At 36.5% G+C, this 18,219-nt stretch overlaps 2 protein-coding genes across 2 annotated transcripts in view; both read right to left on the bottom strand.

The window, feature by feature from the left end:
- The window catches only part of LOC107676475 (unconventional myosin-Va-like), a 39,502-nt gene extending 21,944 nt beyond the window's left edge, over positions 1-17,558 (bottom strand). The window contains exons 1-4 of the mRNA XM_016471025.1: positions 17,329-17,558; positions 4,129-4,239; positions 892-1,063; positions 658-802 (exon numbers count right to left, since the gene is read on the bottom strand). Of these exons, the coding sequence (XP_016326511.1) occupies positions 658-802; positions 892-1,063; positions 4,129-4,239; positions 17,329-17,355 (455 nt within the window). The 5' untranslated portion in view covers positions 17,356-17,558. The remainder of the gene's footprint in view (positions 1-657; positions 803-891; positions 1,064-4,128; positions 4,240-17,328) is intronic.
- The window catches only part of LOC107676482 (cAMP-regulated phosphoprotein 19-like), a 36,957-nt gene that overhangs the window by 2,393 nt on the left and 16,345 nt on the right, over positions 1-18,219 (bottom strand). The gene's annotated exons all lie outside the window — the stretch shown is intronic.

Raw genomic sequence — 18,219 nt, 5'->3', positions numbered from 1 at the left:
AGTAGTTATTAAGATTGATGTGGTTTGGAATTGGTAAAATGTGCTTGGAAAAAAATATGATCAGAATATTAACGTGCCTAATAATTATCCACGCGGTGTAAGATGTGCTCCCTTTACACAGAGTGTGTGTGATCGCAAAATCAAAAGTGAAAGTGAACAGCGAGTGCTCATTCAAATGCGATTTCATACCCTGCATATTGATAGTGGCTCCCTGATGTGCGAAACATATGGGGTTAAAGCAAAAAGAAAAATCTTTTGAGTGAAATGACACAATAATAGAATGTTTGCGGGAGCGGGCGGTAATGGTCAGAAATTCAGCGGGAGCGGGCTTAAGAAAACTGTCCCGCTCAGGGCTCTAGGCTGCGCATCAACAAACACAAGTTTTTTTGTTTTTTTTTTCTCGCGCTACCCCATCTCCACCCCCAATCATTAGTGCCATTTCATTCTGTCTAATAGAACATATAGGACAATTTTTGAAATAGCCATAAACAACATTTTTTTCAAATTTAATTCAAGCACTTTCAAGGACCTATGTTTGTTTTCAAGTACCTTCCAGGCCTTGAATCCATATGTCTGAAATTCAAGTACTTTCAAGAAGCGTGGGAACCCTGTACCAAGTAGCGACAGTTTAATTAACTTTAATTTGCTCAACCCCACCTGGCCATCTGTTTGTAAGCTTCTTCTGCCACTGCGAAGATGTGAGGGTCCATGTCACCCATATTCTGCCCACTGTATGCGTTAATGATGTCAGTTCCATAGATGGGTAGTGTCTCATATGGGTTAATAGCGACTAGAACAATACCTGGGTCAAACGATAAAAACACAATAATTAGAGCTCAATAATTGTAGACAAATTAAGTATATATGTCTAGTATGTGTGTGTGTGTTTACCGCAGTATGTGTAGATGAGTTTGGAATCAATGAAGCGCACTTTCAGATTGTGTAACACAGCGGGCTCGTGAAGGTAACTAAGAGCTGTCAGGTCATTTTCTCCCACCAGGATATCAGGGTTACGGAGGTGTGGTAAGTTGTTTGTCTTGGGGTCCAATTTATACTCCAGTTCCTGAATAACACAATTCACAGCACAACAAATTATGACAGTTTGGGTTTTAAGGGGAAACCAGCATCATCTGAAGTCAGACGATCGGTTTCTGTGAGACTGAAAAACTCATTCACGTTTCAGCATTTTCAAACCTGACTTGTTGTGATCGGTCACAAGCCAAAAGATAATCAATGTAATTTGACATTACCAACCTCTGAGGCTATCATCATATGGAAATGATCTGTCAAAAATCTGCAAAACATCTCCTCTGAAAGAAACAAATTCACTGATATATACAAATTAAACTGATTTGAAACGACACGACTGCCTTTTTTAAATAACACATTAACTAGTTCTCTGAATCTTTATTTAGAGTTTAGAGATGGATTGGAATTCGGCGCAATGAGCTAATAAAGTCATCAGATAAATACACCACATAAATAGAAATGACTACAAAGTAGGTTGGCGATGTCTACAAAATTGGCATCGGACGATGTCTACAGTGAAACATCACGATGGACGATGACATCGGCGGGGGCAGGGGTGGGGGGGGGTGGAGTTAGGGGGTGTGCCCAAAGCGTGAATTCTTATAAGGAAAAACAAATAACGATTCCTAACACCGTGTCTACACCGGACGCGAGCGGCAAGACAAAATACTATAGAACCACTCATCTATAATAGAGATTCCTTATATATAGATCAGTCTATAGAACTCATTATAATAAGTGATGCTGTCAACACTGGATGCGGCGCGGCACGACACGACAAATCCCCGACATTAAACTGCTGCCGCGTTCTATTTATGATGTGCTGACACAAATTTCAAACGATTTTCAACGGTCGCTTTGTCATGTCCAGTGTAGACAGACTTTAGCTGATGCGGTGCATCACGACGTGTACACGACGTGTAGACACGGTGTAACGGTTGTCTGTTACAGTACATAAAATTTCACTTACCACATAAACAGAGTAAGCTTGACTAAGGACGATGGCGAATGATTTGCAGATCCTCATACCACTGACAAACATATAATCTTGTATGTGTGGTAAGTACTGCCACTCCATAGTATAAACAGAGTACGTGCGATTGCGAATCTCGAAGGTGAAAGTGAAACTAAAAAGCGATCGTGCATTCAAAAGCACAATGCCAGGTATAATAGCGGCTCCCTGATGCCCGAAATATATATGTAGTATAATTACCCAATGATATAACTGCGAGGAAAAATATTGAAATATATATTTTCCTCCCATCTCGTATTTATTCCCTTTAGCGGTTCCACCTACACATCATTTTCTTTCCGAACACGGTATTGGGATGCGGCGGATTGTGGGGGGTATGGGGGGGATCACGATGCCGGCTCAACATCGTGATGTCTATCAGCCATCGGCGATGGACGATGGCATCGTCTATCGGCCCAACCCTACTACAAAGCAGGGTCAGAAATTAATGGGGCTTGAAACAAAAAAGGCACCAAATTAACAAACATACCCTGCAAATTCAAGATAAGGGGGCAAAAATGCCCCTGCACAAGCAAAATCTATTACGGCTGTTACAATTAAAGATAAATGTGAAAATTAATGAAACGTGTCAATTGCATTAGATTTCTATGTTGCATAGATGACTTTTTACTATTTGTTTACAGTATCGAACAGGATAACCAATCAATCAGAGGTGTTTTGGTTTGTCACTTGTTTAGTGTGCATGCTCACTTACTGAATTCTGAATTTGCATTTTCAAATTTTCTCATCATCATAAACAACAAAGTGCAGAAATGTTGTAAGTAAGAGATTAATTTAGCAATGTACACAGCTTTAATGATTATAATGGGAGTTTCTGTGAAAGTGCATAACTTACATTAGTCTGAAGTCATGGACTGCTTCAGTGTTCTTTGCTCGCTTTTTTATATAAATTAGTTTAAATAGACGTTTTGTTCTTCATGCTACTAAAATAACCAGTGTGAAGTCTTGATTTTCTAATCAGTAAAAAGTAATAAACTAGCCTAATTCATAAAATGTTCTTGGCTTGTTTTGTCTGAAGCCAGAATTTGATGTGGTATTTCCACAAAAACAAAAATATTTATATTACTCAACATTAACAATCACGTTTACAATATCAAGAGCAATAATCAACAATATTTTTTTTTCATTGGCCTTTAATTTATAGTCCATTTACCTTATACTACTGTTGTGTTGTAGAAATACATGTACAGTATGCCACCTTTGAACAGCATTAAACAGACTAAATTAAATAAACATAAATGCCATGTCAGATAAAGCTTCTGTTCCACCTTTGCAGTATAAAGATTACTTTTGTTGATGTTGAAAAACAACAACAGTCTATATTATTGTGATTGATGTAATTGGTTAAATTTAAATATTTTTCACATAAAAACAAATACATTTGCCATAAAAATTGCCTTTACAAAGTTAATAAATGCCCCTGGAAATCTGCTCCTGGGGGCAAATATTTCCCCCTTAATGGAAAAGATCATTTCTTACCCTGCTACAAAGATCATAAAAATACTCCCACCACCACTTTTACTGTCATTAACCCCCTAGAGATCACTGAACAGAGAGTTAAGACTCATTTAGACCTGAAGTCATTGTTTTAAGGAATATTCAGGAGTATTTTGCACATTATTGTTAGGATTGTTATTGTTAGTTAAAATGGACAAAAATGTAATTGACACCAAAAAGTCATGGTTGGTAAACTATTCTAACATCATTCTGCATTAGTCTCATATTAACAAATGTGTAAATGCTTTCATTGTAATTCCATGTGCTTGACTGCTAAGGGTGTATTAATACATTTACTGTAAGAGCAATTCCCAAGTGCTTTTACAAAACCGTGTTTACATGACTGTCTATAGTACTCAGACAGTGTGACTGGCCGTGGTACGTTTAAGCTATTGGTTAATGATCTGCTGGATTGCTAACACAAAGGCTGCGGGATCAATCCCTTGGACCAATCCCAATAAACTAAAAAAGTACACCAGTAAACCTATCGTACTGTGAGCAATGCTAATGAAAAGAGTCTGATGAGGCTTATAAACACTCACTGCTCTAATACAAACACACACACTGACCTTTCCATCCTCCAGCTGTAGCTGCAGTACTCCATCTCCTTGTCTGTAGTCCTTGGTGAGCTCTGCTGACTTCCACACTTCCTCTACATCCGGGATCCAGACCCGTGCATACTGTACAGACAGAATTATCAGTTAATATCTCTCGCTCACACAATGTTCATTGAATATTTCTTTTTAGTTAATACAGATTTGAGGCATTGTGATAGGAATGTGAGTGAGAGTGGAAAAGAAAGACATTCTGCTGCTAACCATGTCAAGCTGACGCAGACAAACTGTGAAAAACATATTAAAACATTTAATCACATGACACTGGATCTCAAAAGCAGGCTAAAGATATTCAGAGGGTTATGTAAATTAATATAGATTAAAAAAATATTTTTATAATCTTCGCAATTAATTCAAATCAAAAGAATTCAAATCAAATCAAATCACAGCTTGTTGAATATTCTGAATATTTTAGTTGAAAATACCATTTTGTGCTAGTTAAACGTGGTGTAAATGTTATTTTAAATGTTTCTCTAATAAAGTACAGCTGTGGTGATAATTTGAATCTGCAGTGTCATCCTGTCTGATCTGCCTCATTATTATTAACTGCATCCATAATAATAGAGACAGAATGCATTCATGACAACAGAAGACATCCAGCACAGTTCATCTGAGAGAACAACCAAATCCAACCAATAATCCTGATTATACATGACTGAGGGACCCTAATAAACATGAGAAAAGAAACAAACAAAGAAACAGCAAAAAGAAAGTATAGCAGTCGCATTTATGACAAGTGAGCGGCACATTTCAGAGCTCCAGACTGTGATATATAATATCAAAAAATATATTTATTTAAAACTAAAAGAGAAAAACACTTTTGAGAGATAACACAAAAATATGAAGAGAATAAAGCAGCATTGATGAGCTACAGCAATCAATTCCGGCAATTGGCTCCAACATGTTTCTGACTCAGTGAGGTCTGTTTTTCACTCTGTGTGTGTTTTAAGCATTTCTGTGTCAGCAGCAATAACGTCAGAGTTAGTCGCACGGGCCAGATGGGATATAGTCCAGCTTTCCACACCATCGTTATAACTCATTCGTGTATGAGGCTCACACAGACACACTGGCACACACAGCCCTCCACCTCAGAAAACTGCTCATGCATTTTTAAAGTTGAGTCACATTAAAGTCAAAGTCAATACCAGTGAAATTTCACAATATCATAGCAAAAATGGAGAACATCCTTTATAGGGTTGAAAAGGGGTGGAAAATTTCTGGAATATTTCCTAAATTTACTGGAAATTTTCCACCTTTTTGCAACCCTAATCCTTTATTTAAACAGCAAATAAAAAATAAAAAAACTAAATTAAGAAAATACTGCTTTTAGTTTTTTAATGCAATTATTCATACTAATTAAGTGGCTAATACAAATCAAGTAAGTGGCTTTTCCCTGTCAATACTGTTGTTTAATTAATGCTATGACATATCAGCCTGGTCTCATGTTTATACGTAGGTATTAATACGTAACATTTACAAGCACAAAACGTACATTTTTGTACGTTTTTATTAATGCTAAAACGTACAATTTAGACGTATTTCAACGTTTAAAACGTACAAATCGCTACGTATTTTTAGCTAAAAAATTTACAAATATTTACGTATCTTTTATATCATTAAGATATTCGTATCAATGCATTTTTATCATTTTATCAATAAGCGATTTAGATTTTTAGACCCCTTAACCTACCTCCAAACCTAAACCTACCCATTTTACAGCGAATATGCATTTTTATAATTTTATTAATACGCAATTTAGATTTTTAGACCCCTTAACCTACCTCCAAACCTAAACCTACCCATTTTACAGCGAATCCAAAAGTAATCCAAATAATGATGCGTTGCACCCGCAGTCCTCTCTGGCGGAATACAGTAGGTTTGTGTGATCCAGTGCAGAATTTATGTTGTTAATTGCTGAAAATATTATCCAGAACATTTTCCCGATCCACTCCGTGAACTCGTGAAGGCGCGCGCGCATCATTCAAACACACCTATACAATATCCATATGTATGTAATTTCAATGCTATGGCCTTTGTGTAGATATTTAAAGATGGTCATCTTTAAGCATGACTGTTGAAATTAAATGGTAACACTTTACAATAAGAGTCCATTAGTAACATTAAGAATAATGAAAGCTGTAGAAGTATTGTTCCTTGTTTGAGTGTGTTAATTCAACATTTACTATTACTAATACATTTTTTTAATTTTAAAGTGTCTTCTGTTAACATTAGTTAATAAACTATGAACTAACTTTAATGATCAATATAATCATTCATATTTTTATTCATTTACAAAGTATGGTTCAATACTGTTTTTTTTTTTTGAGCATTTGATTGATTGACTGATTAAAAAGTAGGGATGTAGAAACTATGCATAAAAAATATCTGCATGAAACAGAAACAGCAGAGCTGAATGAGACGCAGATTCACTCTCCGCCAGCAGGTGGCGCTTTAAGCGTTTTCTTGGTTTCCGCTGTAAACAAAGCAGCGCTGTACTTATGAACTTTAATATGCAGGGCTCCAGACTGCGATGCGACCAAATCATGTGCTCGTGTAACCAGCTGAGAAAGTTAGTTGCGAAAGAGCGACCAGTGGGAAGAATGAGTCTGGAGCCCTGATATGCATTATACAGAGGCAAGAGGAAAATAAAAAATACCATCGAAAGACAGTAAGTTCCCCTCAGACATACATTCATATAAACTCCTACCCCTAACTGAATCGCCGCGATTTGTTTAGCATCTCAACCGATTTGAATCGTCACATATTTAAATCGATTTTCAACCGGCTCGCGGTTAATCGTTACATCCCTAGTAAATAATTTTGTATTTTTCTTAGAAAATGACCGATTGTTTCACTAGATAAGACCCTTATTCCTTGGCAGGGATCACGTAGAACCCTTTGAAGCTGCACTGAAACTGCAATTTGGACCTTTTCACCATTGGCCACCACTCAAGTCCACTATATGGAGAAAAATCCTGGAATGTTTTCCTCAAAAACCTTAAATTATTTTCGACTGAAGAAAGAAAGACATGAACATCCTGGATGACATGGAGTGAGTACATTTTCAGGAAATTTTCATTCTGGAAGTGAACTGCTCCTTTAAGGACAAAAACCTGACAAATGTCTTGAAGTACATTACCTGAAAAATATCTTTAGGTGCAGTAAGGTAACTGTAGCATAAGCAGAATAATTGACTCCAGGCCACTGAATTATTAGAAAAACAATGCTTTGTTTGCATTATTAACAAAGGCATAATTAACAAATTTAAAAAGTGGTTCAGAAACAAAACACAACAGACAACCATCCACAGAAGCAGTGACGTATTTGTTTGTTTAACCTGAATCTCTGGAGGAGACCATCCCAGAACTGAGCTCCTAGCAACAGAGATACAGGGACAGGAGGAGAGAGGGTAAAAATAGCATCTTAACACAATCTCTCTCTCACACACACACACACACACACACACACACGCAGTCAAAAACACAGTCACTGCTGCAGACACAACTTGCTCCTATATCTCTCGCACTTGGCCACATTCACACATAGTGACGATCACCCTTAATGCCAGAAAACTGAGGATTACAGGATGGTGTGAAAACAGCAAATGTGTGGTTTCAATACAGCTGAAAAAAAAACAAAACATGAGATAATCCTCATGTGACACAACCACATGATTCAGCAGACTGAGACAGACATACAAGCACGCACCTGACCCAGCAACCAATGAAAGGGCATCTGTAATGTGACATAATACATAAGCATTTGGCATGTTCTGCAAGAGCACACACACACGCAATCATATGAACTGATGTATCTAGAAGGTTTCATTATAAAAATACGAAATGCTCATACACACTAAGTTTTGGAAGTGACATCTCTAAAGTGTATACAGAGCAAATTGCGATGTCAGACATAGTAATGGTTATAGTAATGTCTCTGCGTCTCATGGTTGTAAGAAGAATGAATGCTAAAACCTAGAGTATATTCCAGTTTTAGTATGTACAGCCAAACGCATAGCCTTTATGCTCCATTTGATAGTGAGTCTATGTGAAGTGCATTGAGTCCAATCGTGAGAAAAAGATCACCCCGGGACAGGATTTAACCAGGGTTTAGACGAGGTTAATCCCAACCAGGTGAACTACACCTCTGATTTATCTCCATTAACCTAATCTTCACCTTATGTGACATCTCAATCCCATTCACTTGTAGCGTTTCAATGAAACCCAACTGTGATCTCACTGTGAAAGCTCATTTCCTGACCACGTCATTCACTCCGGATGGCATTGCACAAGTATCATGTTCATGAAATTAAGTTGATTCAGACATACTCACTCTTTCACTGCATTTTTTTCTTGCCTCTCGCAAATATCAGTAGCAATCCTATAATGATAATAGTAAAGCAATAGTTTACCCAAAAATGTACATTGTTATAAGTATTATTAGTTTTACTAATGATTTTAAGTAGAACCTAAAAACCTAAAAGTCTTGTCATTATTAACTTAAAATTTTGACCCCAGCCCTAGGCCTCCTTAGTGTGTTCATGAGAGAAGTAGTGACGTGCAACTGTGAACCAACGATTATTTTGTGTCAGATCATTCCAATAAAACAACTGATCTGGTTCAAAAAATGATCAGAACAATTCAGTTAAGACTTAAAGTGATTCACTGTCTCTGTGCGTTAACTGGTTAACTGCTCTCTAGAAGTTATCAATGAAAAACGTATAATATCAATCAATCAATCTGCTCTTCACAAAACTATTTTTGACTCTAAAAAAATTAAATATAGCACAAGAGATTTAAACAAAAAACAAATAATCACAATCTTCTCAATTAACATTTAAAATCACATGAGCAATATGACCTCTATAAAAGAGGAATGTGATTAGTGTGTGTGTGTGTGTGTGTGTGTGTGTGTGTGTGTGTGATTTAGAAAGAAAGTGAGATGGGGGAGCGAGAGGGAACTTTACAAAGCATTTGTAAATCGGTTCACGGCCAAACGGAGATTATGGAATTAACCCTCAGCTTTCACTTTAGAAGTCACTACTCTTTCCTCACTCCACTTGTCCTCTCAAGGATATTTTTCAATCACAACTTCATACAGACAAAGAGGTCAGAGATTCACTCAAAGTGATTCGATTTTACCATAAACCTCTGTATCCTGATCATTTTTAATGTCCAAAACCCCTATTACACTGGTCTCTGGTACAGCCCTGTGGCTATTCATAAACTCATAAAACAGAGACACACTATAATCTCCCCCTCATTCTAGACAGGACACGTGGCTGTTTGTGTGAGAGCTTGAAGATTACAGAATCAATTAAATGAACTTCTTCATCTGTATGACATTCACATCTCACCTGACTACATTCTGTGAGAGACATTTATGTAATGGGAAAAGTCCAACCATTACACTTCACAAAAATGTTTTTAAAATGTCCATGTTGCTCTTTTCCATGCAATCATAATGGATATGATTTACATGAACAAGCTCAAACATATCATAAGAGTAATCCATAAAACTTATATAGCATATGTTGTCTGTATAAAACAATACTGTGAACAATATGTATGAGTCAAAATCTGCTAAGATGCAATAATGGAACAACAGTTCCAGTTCCAAAAAAAAAGTATTTTTCACTACTGTTTAACACAGGAATTGCATTTTCATGGGTTTAAATAGAAGATTTTTGTAACAAGACATGACAAAAACAACTGCATTAAGGCCACTCTTTTCCTTTTAAAAAAATTAACTTGATTTTAAAAGGTCAAAATTTGTGACAGCTGAATGTAACATTTTTGGCCAGCCAAATATATCAGTATCTGAGTAACGTGATTTAATTTAGCCATGATATAAACTAGGGCACTGACGAGCTGCGCAAAAAATCGCGCGAATATGAAGGTGGTGTTGCGCAGCTCGTCAGTGAACAACAGCTCTGTGTAGTTAATGCTGCTCAATGTGAAAGCACGCACGTGATGGAGATTTACCGCTGATTACAGAACCGGCTTTACTGATAAGATGCGCGTTAAATATCGCATGTGATTTATCGTGCAGCCCTAATATAAACTTCAATCAATAAAATAAGTACAATGAACTACGCAAAAGCATTTTAAACATCTCTGGCACATTTCATAATTACCCAAAAATCAATCATAGTTCACCCCTTATGCACATTGTTACGTCCGTCAAAAGCTTTGCCTGGCTGTCAGTTGTAATATTACAACTAAAAACATCAACATAACATATTCATGGACATCAATTACTTTACTGAATACTTGACAGCTACATCATACATAATGTTTACCTTATGATTCATTTGTTTTCAAATCTACATCATTTAAATATTACAACACTGATGTCTGTCAAAAATTAACATGCACAAAAAATTGTAGTATTTTCGAGACGCAGAGGTCCAGGAATACCCATATACTACCTAAACTACTGTTTTGACTACATCAATGCTTTCCAAGAAGAAGGAGAAAATGGCGGCCTGAGCAGATTCAACATGTCTGTCAGAGATGATAATGTACCTAATACATAACACACGTGACTATAAATTTGTTCTTCACTTGCTGAAATTGAATTGGAATGATCAGGGAACTGACGGAAAAAAAATTCGCACTGCATGCTAAAGAGAATAAACACCAAAACTTTACTGTGTTAGTGAACATTGTTGTATGTTATGTTTTGACGGACTAAAATGTAGTTTTAAATACTGCATTCTAAATACTGAACTATATTTAAGATACTATTTTATGGTCTTTTTGTGCCCTTTCACTTTCATGGAGGAAAAAACATTAAACATTCTATTTGGACATTCTGCTAAACATCTTCGTTGTGGGTGAACTATCCCTTTAAATGTTACATGATGCACTGGGCTTTGACCTCCCAGTTTAAAGGAGAAAACAAGGAAAAAGGGAGAGGGAAAGGGAAAGAGTAGAACAGACCATCACATGACAGACGCTCATGTGAAAATCTGCTGCCTGCTGTTTCCCAGAGTCTCCCTTCACCAGCAATCCCTTCACCCACCAGATTGTTACTACTGACCGGCTCTCAAATACGCTTGCCAAAAATGTCTGAAATCCCACAAAATCTGTTTGCTTGAAAAATAACTACGCTGCACTTGTTTACAGTTACTCCAAGCATTCCAAAGCCAGGTTACCCAGGATTCTCTGGGGCACAGAACAGTGGTAACACATATCCTGATGAATTACCACAGCCAAAACAGGATCTCATCCAAACGTAATGACGCAAGATTAAATTTAGTCAAAATAAATGGAGACGCGATGTTCACATGGACAATAAAATCCTATGATATGAGATCACGGACCATTTCCGATATGCCACTGAGCAGAGCGTCTTCTTATAAGCATTATTGTTGCATGATTAAATCTTTATCAGTTTCACACTTATGTATACTGCATGACCACTACAGAAAATGGAACGATTGACAACAAAACAACAAACGTTATCTATACATTTCAGTAAAAAATTAGGATACAAAAATATTGACAAAATCAGTAAAAAATATTGGTTTCCAATAATCTAACAACTTAATGTTCTAATGCAGAGTTTTCCAAAATGTTGATGACCCAAAAATATAGTATTTACATTACATTATATTTATGGAAAAATAGTGAGCATATTATTAGACAACAATGTCAAATTTAACAAATGTTTACATATTATTATTGCTATTATTATTATTTTCTAATTATTTAATATATTCTGTACATATGTAATAGAAACATACAAAGTAACTACTAAACTGAAGCTGTGAGAATTGTTTTAACATTTACAGCCATAATAACCAGCTTGATTATTATCTTGATTTAAGTCAGTTCACACCAGAATTGATATAACGGAATAATAAATGATTATCTTTTACTAGTTATTAGTCTTTTTCTGCAAAAACAGGAAAATAATCAGAAAACTAAGTATAACATAATATTCCAATTAAAAAAAAGTTAGACAACCAATCTTTCTCTAGCCAATTTAGCTTGTCTCCAAAAAAAAAAAAATAATAATAAAAAAATAAATAAAAAGATCACCAACTGAGAAGTAAGTACCACAGTGATGACTGAAATTACATATGCTCAAAACAGGCAAAAGAGTATTCGTTTCAGTACTTACTTTAACAAACATAAAATCCAGCTCCTGGTTCATGTTTAAAGCACAACCTTCTCTATTTCATACTGAAGACAAGAAAAATGATGTCTGTCCTACTTCTGCCAGCGCTGGGAAACACGTTAGGGATCGCTCAATGCATCTGATTGGATCCCTGATCCCAGGCGGATATATATTGATAACTGCGTCTGGGAGACGGTCTTCCGAGTGGCTGATGCTTGAGTCAGCAGAGAGAACTGTTTGTCTGTATCCTCAGCTGTTCTCAGAACAGCCAAACCCTCTAGTGTCACATGAGCAAGAACAGAACCTTTTCTTAAATTGCATCATTCTGCAAAACTGTGGGACAGTCAGTGGACAGAGACATAAGTTTCAAACTGGCATGTAAACATAACAGATGCCACATGCAGATGCACCAGTAATTGGCTGAGCTTATTTCATTTACCCCTATACGGAACTTATTTACTTCCTACTAGTAATGCAACACACATGTTGGCAATCAATGGATTGCCAATTTTAGAAAGAAGTCATTCACATACAGGCCGATAACATTATTACAGCAGAATGTCCAAGATAATAAAAAGATAAACATTCATGTTGGCATTTGGTTTAAAAAGCCTTTACACCATTTTAGCTAAAGTTTAAATTTGAGTCTAAAAATATCATGTGGTGTAACAAAAACAATAATGTATTTTTCTTACACCTTAAAGAGCAGGTCATATGGGTTTTTGAAAAATATCTCTTTTGCAGTTTATAACGTAGCTATCCTTAAATGAAAACAATCTGCAAAGTTGTTAATCAAAAAAAGTGCATGATAAATAAAGATATTGTCTCCCAAAAGAGAGTCAATTCTGAATCGCATTAACGAGTCGTCATATTTCCGAATCTTTTGCCTGTTACCGGTATATGTCACTGGGTAACACATTTGCATAATAACCCTGCCCGGAATATGAACAGAGTCTGACCTGCCGAGTGCCCACAAACACTTCCACTAGTTAGTGTGTTTACATCATGTCAAGAAGACGCTATTTCAAAGGATGCCACAGAAGTACAATTCAAACCTTTTGTTTTGTGCATGTCATTTTACTAAGGACTGCTTCTCTAATCTTGTCTTTTATCTTCGTTGGCTTCTAATCTTCTTTATTTGGGCTAACAAGCTCTCCGAACCACAACCTATAAGTACGATTGACACGTTATGTGTACATTTTCAATTGAGTGCTCAAAATATCAAGTTTTTGTGCTAATATGTGATGTACACCTAGTGCATCTTTAGGTTTCCAGGAAAAGCACGATATTACTGTCTTACTGAAGTAGTTCTAATAATTCGCTGTGAACTAGGGCTGCACTATGAAATCGAAAAGGAATCGAAATCGTGATTCGACAGAAGCTGCGATTGTCATGCGTATCTTTCAGTGAAACATGGTTCTGTGATCAGCAGTAAATGAACATCTGGGTTGTGCTGTTCTGTTGTAAATAAATCTTAACCAATGATTCCTAATTGCATCTACTTCCGGAAGGCCAAATAAAGTGCTTTTGCTTTCGCACTGAAACACACAGCGTCTCCCTGACATGGCTGCATCAACACTACTGCTGTTCCTGAAACCACGTCTTCTTTCTTTGTGTGCACATTTGGGCGGCATTATGCTAATATTTCCACATAGTGACGTAGGTATGTGGGGGCGTGTTAGAACGAGCCGTTTTAGGTAGGCGTGGTTGACTCTTAACTTTTATAAAGAATATCTCTTTGGATTTGAGACTTTAGTCTTTGCAACTTTACAGATCGTCTTTATGCACCAAGAGCTTGTAACACTCCAAAGAGAAAGGAAAACTTGAAATTGCATCATATCACCCCTTTAAAATACCATATGACCTGCTCTTTAAGTATGTTTCCACACCCTAATCATTATTTTGAACAAGTTTATATATATTTAGAAATGTATTTATTAATTCAGACATATTGTATCGTTTAGGCAGGTTGTACCATATGACCTTGATATTAAAATCTAAGCTAGCCTTGCCTTGTAATAAAAAGTATCCATATGTTTCTGCATGTTGGCCACACATTGTGATTTTTATTTGGCATACAACATTTTTTGAAATATGTATAATATTTTAATAAAACTGCTTTGCTGCTTTTAATAATAGCAAAAGCTTATTCCAAACTACTTTTAAAGAATTTCATCCTCGTAATGAGGCTTTCTCTGTATTAATTTCCTCACCTCCATGTTGTTCCAAACATGCAAGACTTCTTTGGAACACAAAAAAAGATATTTTGAAGAATGTTGGGGTGCAAAAACCATTGACTTTCATTGTATGGAAAAAAAGAAAGAATATCTTCTTTTGCATTTCACAGAAGAATGTGAGTTATACAGGTTTAGAACTACACGAGGGTGAGTGAATGACTTTTAATTTTTTAACTTCCCCTTTAATTCTTCACTTACATTGTAATGCATTTACTTCTTAATGTATTTTTGTATAAATTAACATGTCATTGACTCACACGCTTAGCAGTCCTCTGGATGCTGAGAAGTTTACATGAATACCTGGCCAACCACATTTATACGTCAAAGGCACCTATTGGCTGTTCAAAGTCATGATGAGGTAATAAGGACAAATCAGGAGATTTTTACCTATTATTTTACCAATTATTTCTAAATATCAAAAAAAGTCAAATGTGGTTAAAAAAAACATTTTTTTGGTAAAACCTTGCACTATTTCTGGCTTTGTGTAGCACCTACGCCTCTGTAAACTCTTCTGAAAAAAAAAAAGCAGTTGACATGTATTTTTGTCCAATGTGTACCAAGTATATTGGATCTGACAGAAAACCTACAGCTTGTGTGTGTGCGCATCATTATAAATGGACCTCATGGAAAGAAATTAAATAATAAAAAGGATCATACAACCTCTTAATATTATTCTTTTTACACAAAAATCAGAGTCTTTTAGCACAGCTTTGTGCATGTGAGAGTGCGATTTCATCCTCTGTTATAAGGATCTGGTGATTCTGCAAAAAGTTGGTTCCATGAGATCTGTAAGCAGCAGCCTGTGGCAGAATTCCAGGCCATTCCCTGCATCAATGTGAGTTTTATCCAGAGAACATGAGCACACACAAAGACCTGCGTGTTCTCAGGGTTGCCTGCAAACCCGAGGAAATTGTGAATATGACTTCTTGGATTTAGTGACCTTTGAGAGAGGATAGGAAAATCTCATGCTGACTGCAGACTTGACTGCATGACATCATAGCAGTTAAGATCACTATAATAATACTTTGTCTAATGCATCACAATAACCAAGAGAAGCACTACAAGCATCAAAGAAACAGTTCATCCAAAAAATGAAATTTCTGTCAATTTTCTCACCCTCATGTTGTTTCAAACGCTTTGTTTCTTCTGTGGAACATGTAAGATAATATTAATAAAGTCAAATCAGTGTGAAGGTAGCATAAAATAATAATAATATTTTTACTGAAAACTGAGAGGTTTCTGTCCGTCCTTTGAAGGTCCAGGTTACCAAACATAGAAGATCCAAAGAGGTCATAAAGACATTGTGAAATGAATTCAGATGAATCTAAATCTTGTGAAGAGATACAATTGGCTTTACTTAATAAAGGCTATACCTCATTGGTACTTGTTTATCACACATGCATATTTAAGCTTCTGGGTTTATCAAATGTGACATGCTATCTTTATTTAGATATAAATAAAAGGCTAAATTAAATCTATTCATCATATAAAATGATCATATCTCTTCAGTCATCATAAGACATTAAACCAGTCGATTCACATGGATTAATTTTACGATGCCTTTATGTCCTTTTTTGGCTCTCTACCTTTTATGGGTTTGGAGCAACACGAAGGTGAGCAAATGATTCAAAATTTTCATTTTTGGGTGAACTATCCCTTTAATCATTAAACGAGATACACAACTTGCCTGGAAATAAACAGGCTATTGCATATATGCTGACTACTAAACAAAACCATGCTGCCCACATTAAATTGCAAACGTATTTTTAAAAATAACCCTTGTCAAGCTTGCTGTACATGTAAGCTTGAATCAAAATAAATGTGCTGTGCTCTAGCAGCTCTCAAAAGGATCCGTCAGTGCATTTACAATAAGACAGCTGCATCATGGGGGATGGGTGGGCCTCCCCCCTTCTCTCCCTCTCTTTTCAGTAAAAGCATCCAACCATTCGTCATCTGAGACATCATTATGACTACATATGTGATGATGTCATGTTTCGGCTGCTACGCAACAATATTCCATAGATTTTTTTCCCAAGGAGACACGCCTTGATGTGTGCGGACCGGCCTACAGGCCACAGCAGGGGACTATGCTGGAAGATGCATGGATGATGTTAGAGATGCTCGCATCAACACCAGAGATGGTCGCATCATCCCATGATGCTCGCATCAGCACCGCCGCGTCCCACTGGCTCTCTGCGGTCAGCCATCAACTACAACTGTGACCCATATCAATACATCCCAGGCCTTTGAAAACCTCTGCTTGCATGTCCAATACTACGAATCTTTGTTGTTCTCAAGGGTGCTGAAGGTATCTGCTTATCAACAGTCTACCTAATACTGTCCACAACATCTTTGCATGCATCAACTTCAATAAAAATAACAAGCAATGCAGGTGGTTTCATGCACATTTTATTGTATTTATATAAATGCTGTGTTTTTATGCTGCAAGATGTTGCAATCCAAGGTTGTCAATTTAAAGGACAAACCGTGTGGTAATGCAGACAAAAGAAAAACTCTAAAACACAACATATGACTGCAGTATAAAACATATCCTCTTATAAAATTAAACAATAGGTTGTTCATCGGCATAAGGCATGCGTGATGAATTACTTCATTCAAATAATCAGAAGGCAATAAACACAAAATATGCCCTATGCCTCCCAGCAATGCATAAGAATCAACAATAATCCCACTTTCACACGCATGTACGCACTGACATTGCGTTAACACATCGGCATTGCATTGACATTCGCATTTGATGTTCACACTATGAGATGCTGAGTATGTTTACCTTTGTATATAATTCAGACGCAGCCATGATGATGGTCGCACAATGTTCCTGCAATCACAGTCAGCTGAACATCCGATCAGTCCCGAACATTCAAAGCTCTCCTGTAGATCTCACTCAGTGAAAAGCCTTTAGAAAGATGTCATGAATCCAAAGGCACCGGCTCATTCCTCATGAATCTAGTCGTGTTTTGGCGTGTCTCTGTTCGTTCTGGGTGCGATCTATGCAGAGAATGAGTCAATGAAATCGCGCTTGCCGTGACCGAGAAAAAAAATGACACAAGAGTGCGCTCTGGTGGACAACACTGGACCACCACACACTGGCATCCCACCAGTTTTCTCTATCTGTCAATATCAATCTATCTATGAACAACAGTGTTGGGGGTAACGCATTACAAGTAACGCGAGTTACGTAATCAGATTACTTTTTTCAAGTAGTAAAGTAACGCATTACTTTTTAATTTACAAGAGAATATCTGAGTTACTTTTTCAGATAAGTAACGCAAGTTACTTTTTTTTTCCAATTTATTGATTGACAGCTCTCCTGTCCCCATGTTGAGAGAAATCAGATGTTATTGTAGTTCTAAAATAAATATGAATATGCATTCATTTATCTCACTAACAAAAAACAACAACACAGATTCAGTATTCCTCAAAATGAATACAAATAATGCAACTCAGAATATGACGCAAACCTGCAATAATTAAATGTTAAACAACACAAATATCCTTTATGTATTTAATCCCATTCTATTAACCAATGTCTTTGCATCTGACCTTCGATGATCCAGTTCAACCGTACTAATAAGCAAAAATTACTCTAGACAAACATTTGTGTCTTTTTTTATTGCTGAAGTGTGTTGAAATTTCTTCTTCTGCATTCTACTGTACGGAC

This window comes from Sinocyclocheilus anshuiensis, unplaced genomic scaffold (assembly GCF_001515605.1).
Source record: "Sinocyclocheilus anshuiensis isolate Anshui unplaced genomic scaffold, SAMN03320099.WGS_v1.1 scaffold168, whole genome shotgun sequence".
Taxonomy (NCBI): Eukaryota; Metazoa; Chordata; class Actinopteri; order Cypriniformes; family Cyprinidae; genus Sinocyclocheilus; species Sinocyclocheilus anshuiensis.
Note: the sequence above shows the minus strand (reverse complement) of the source record. Positions and strands in the feature narration are given on the sequence as shown.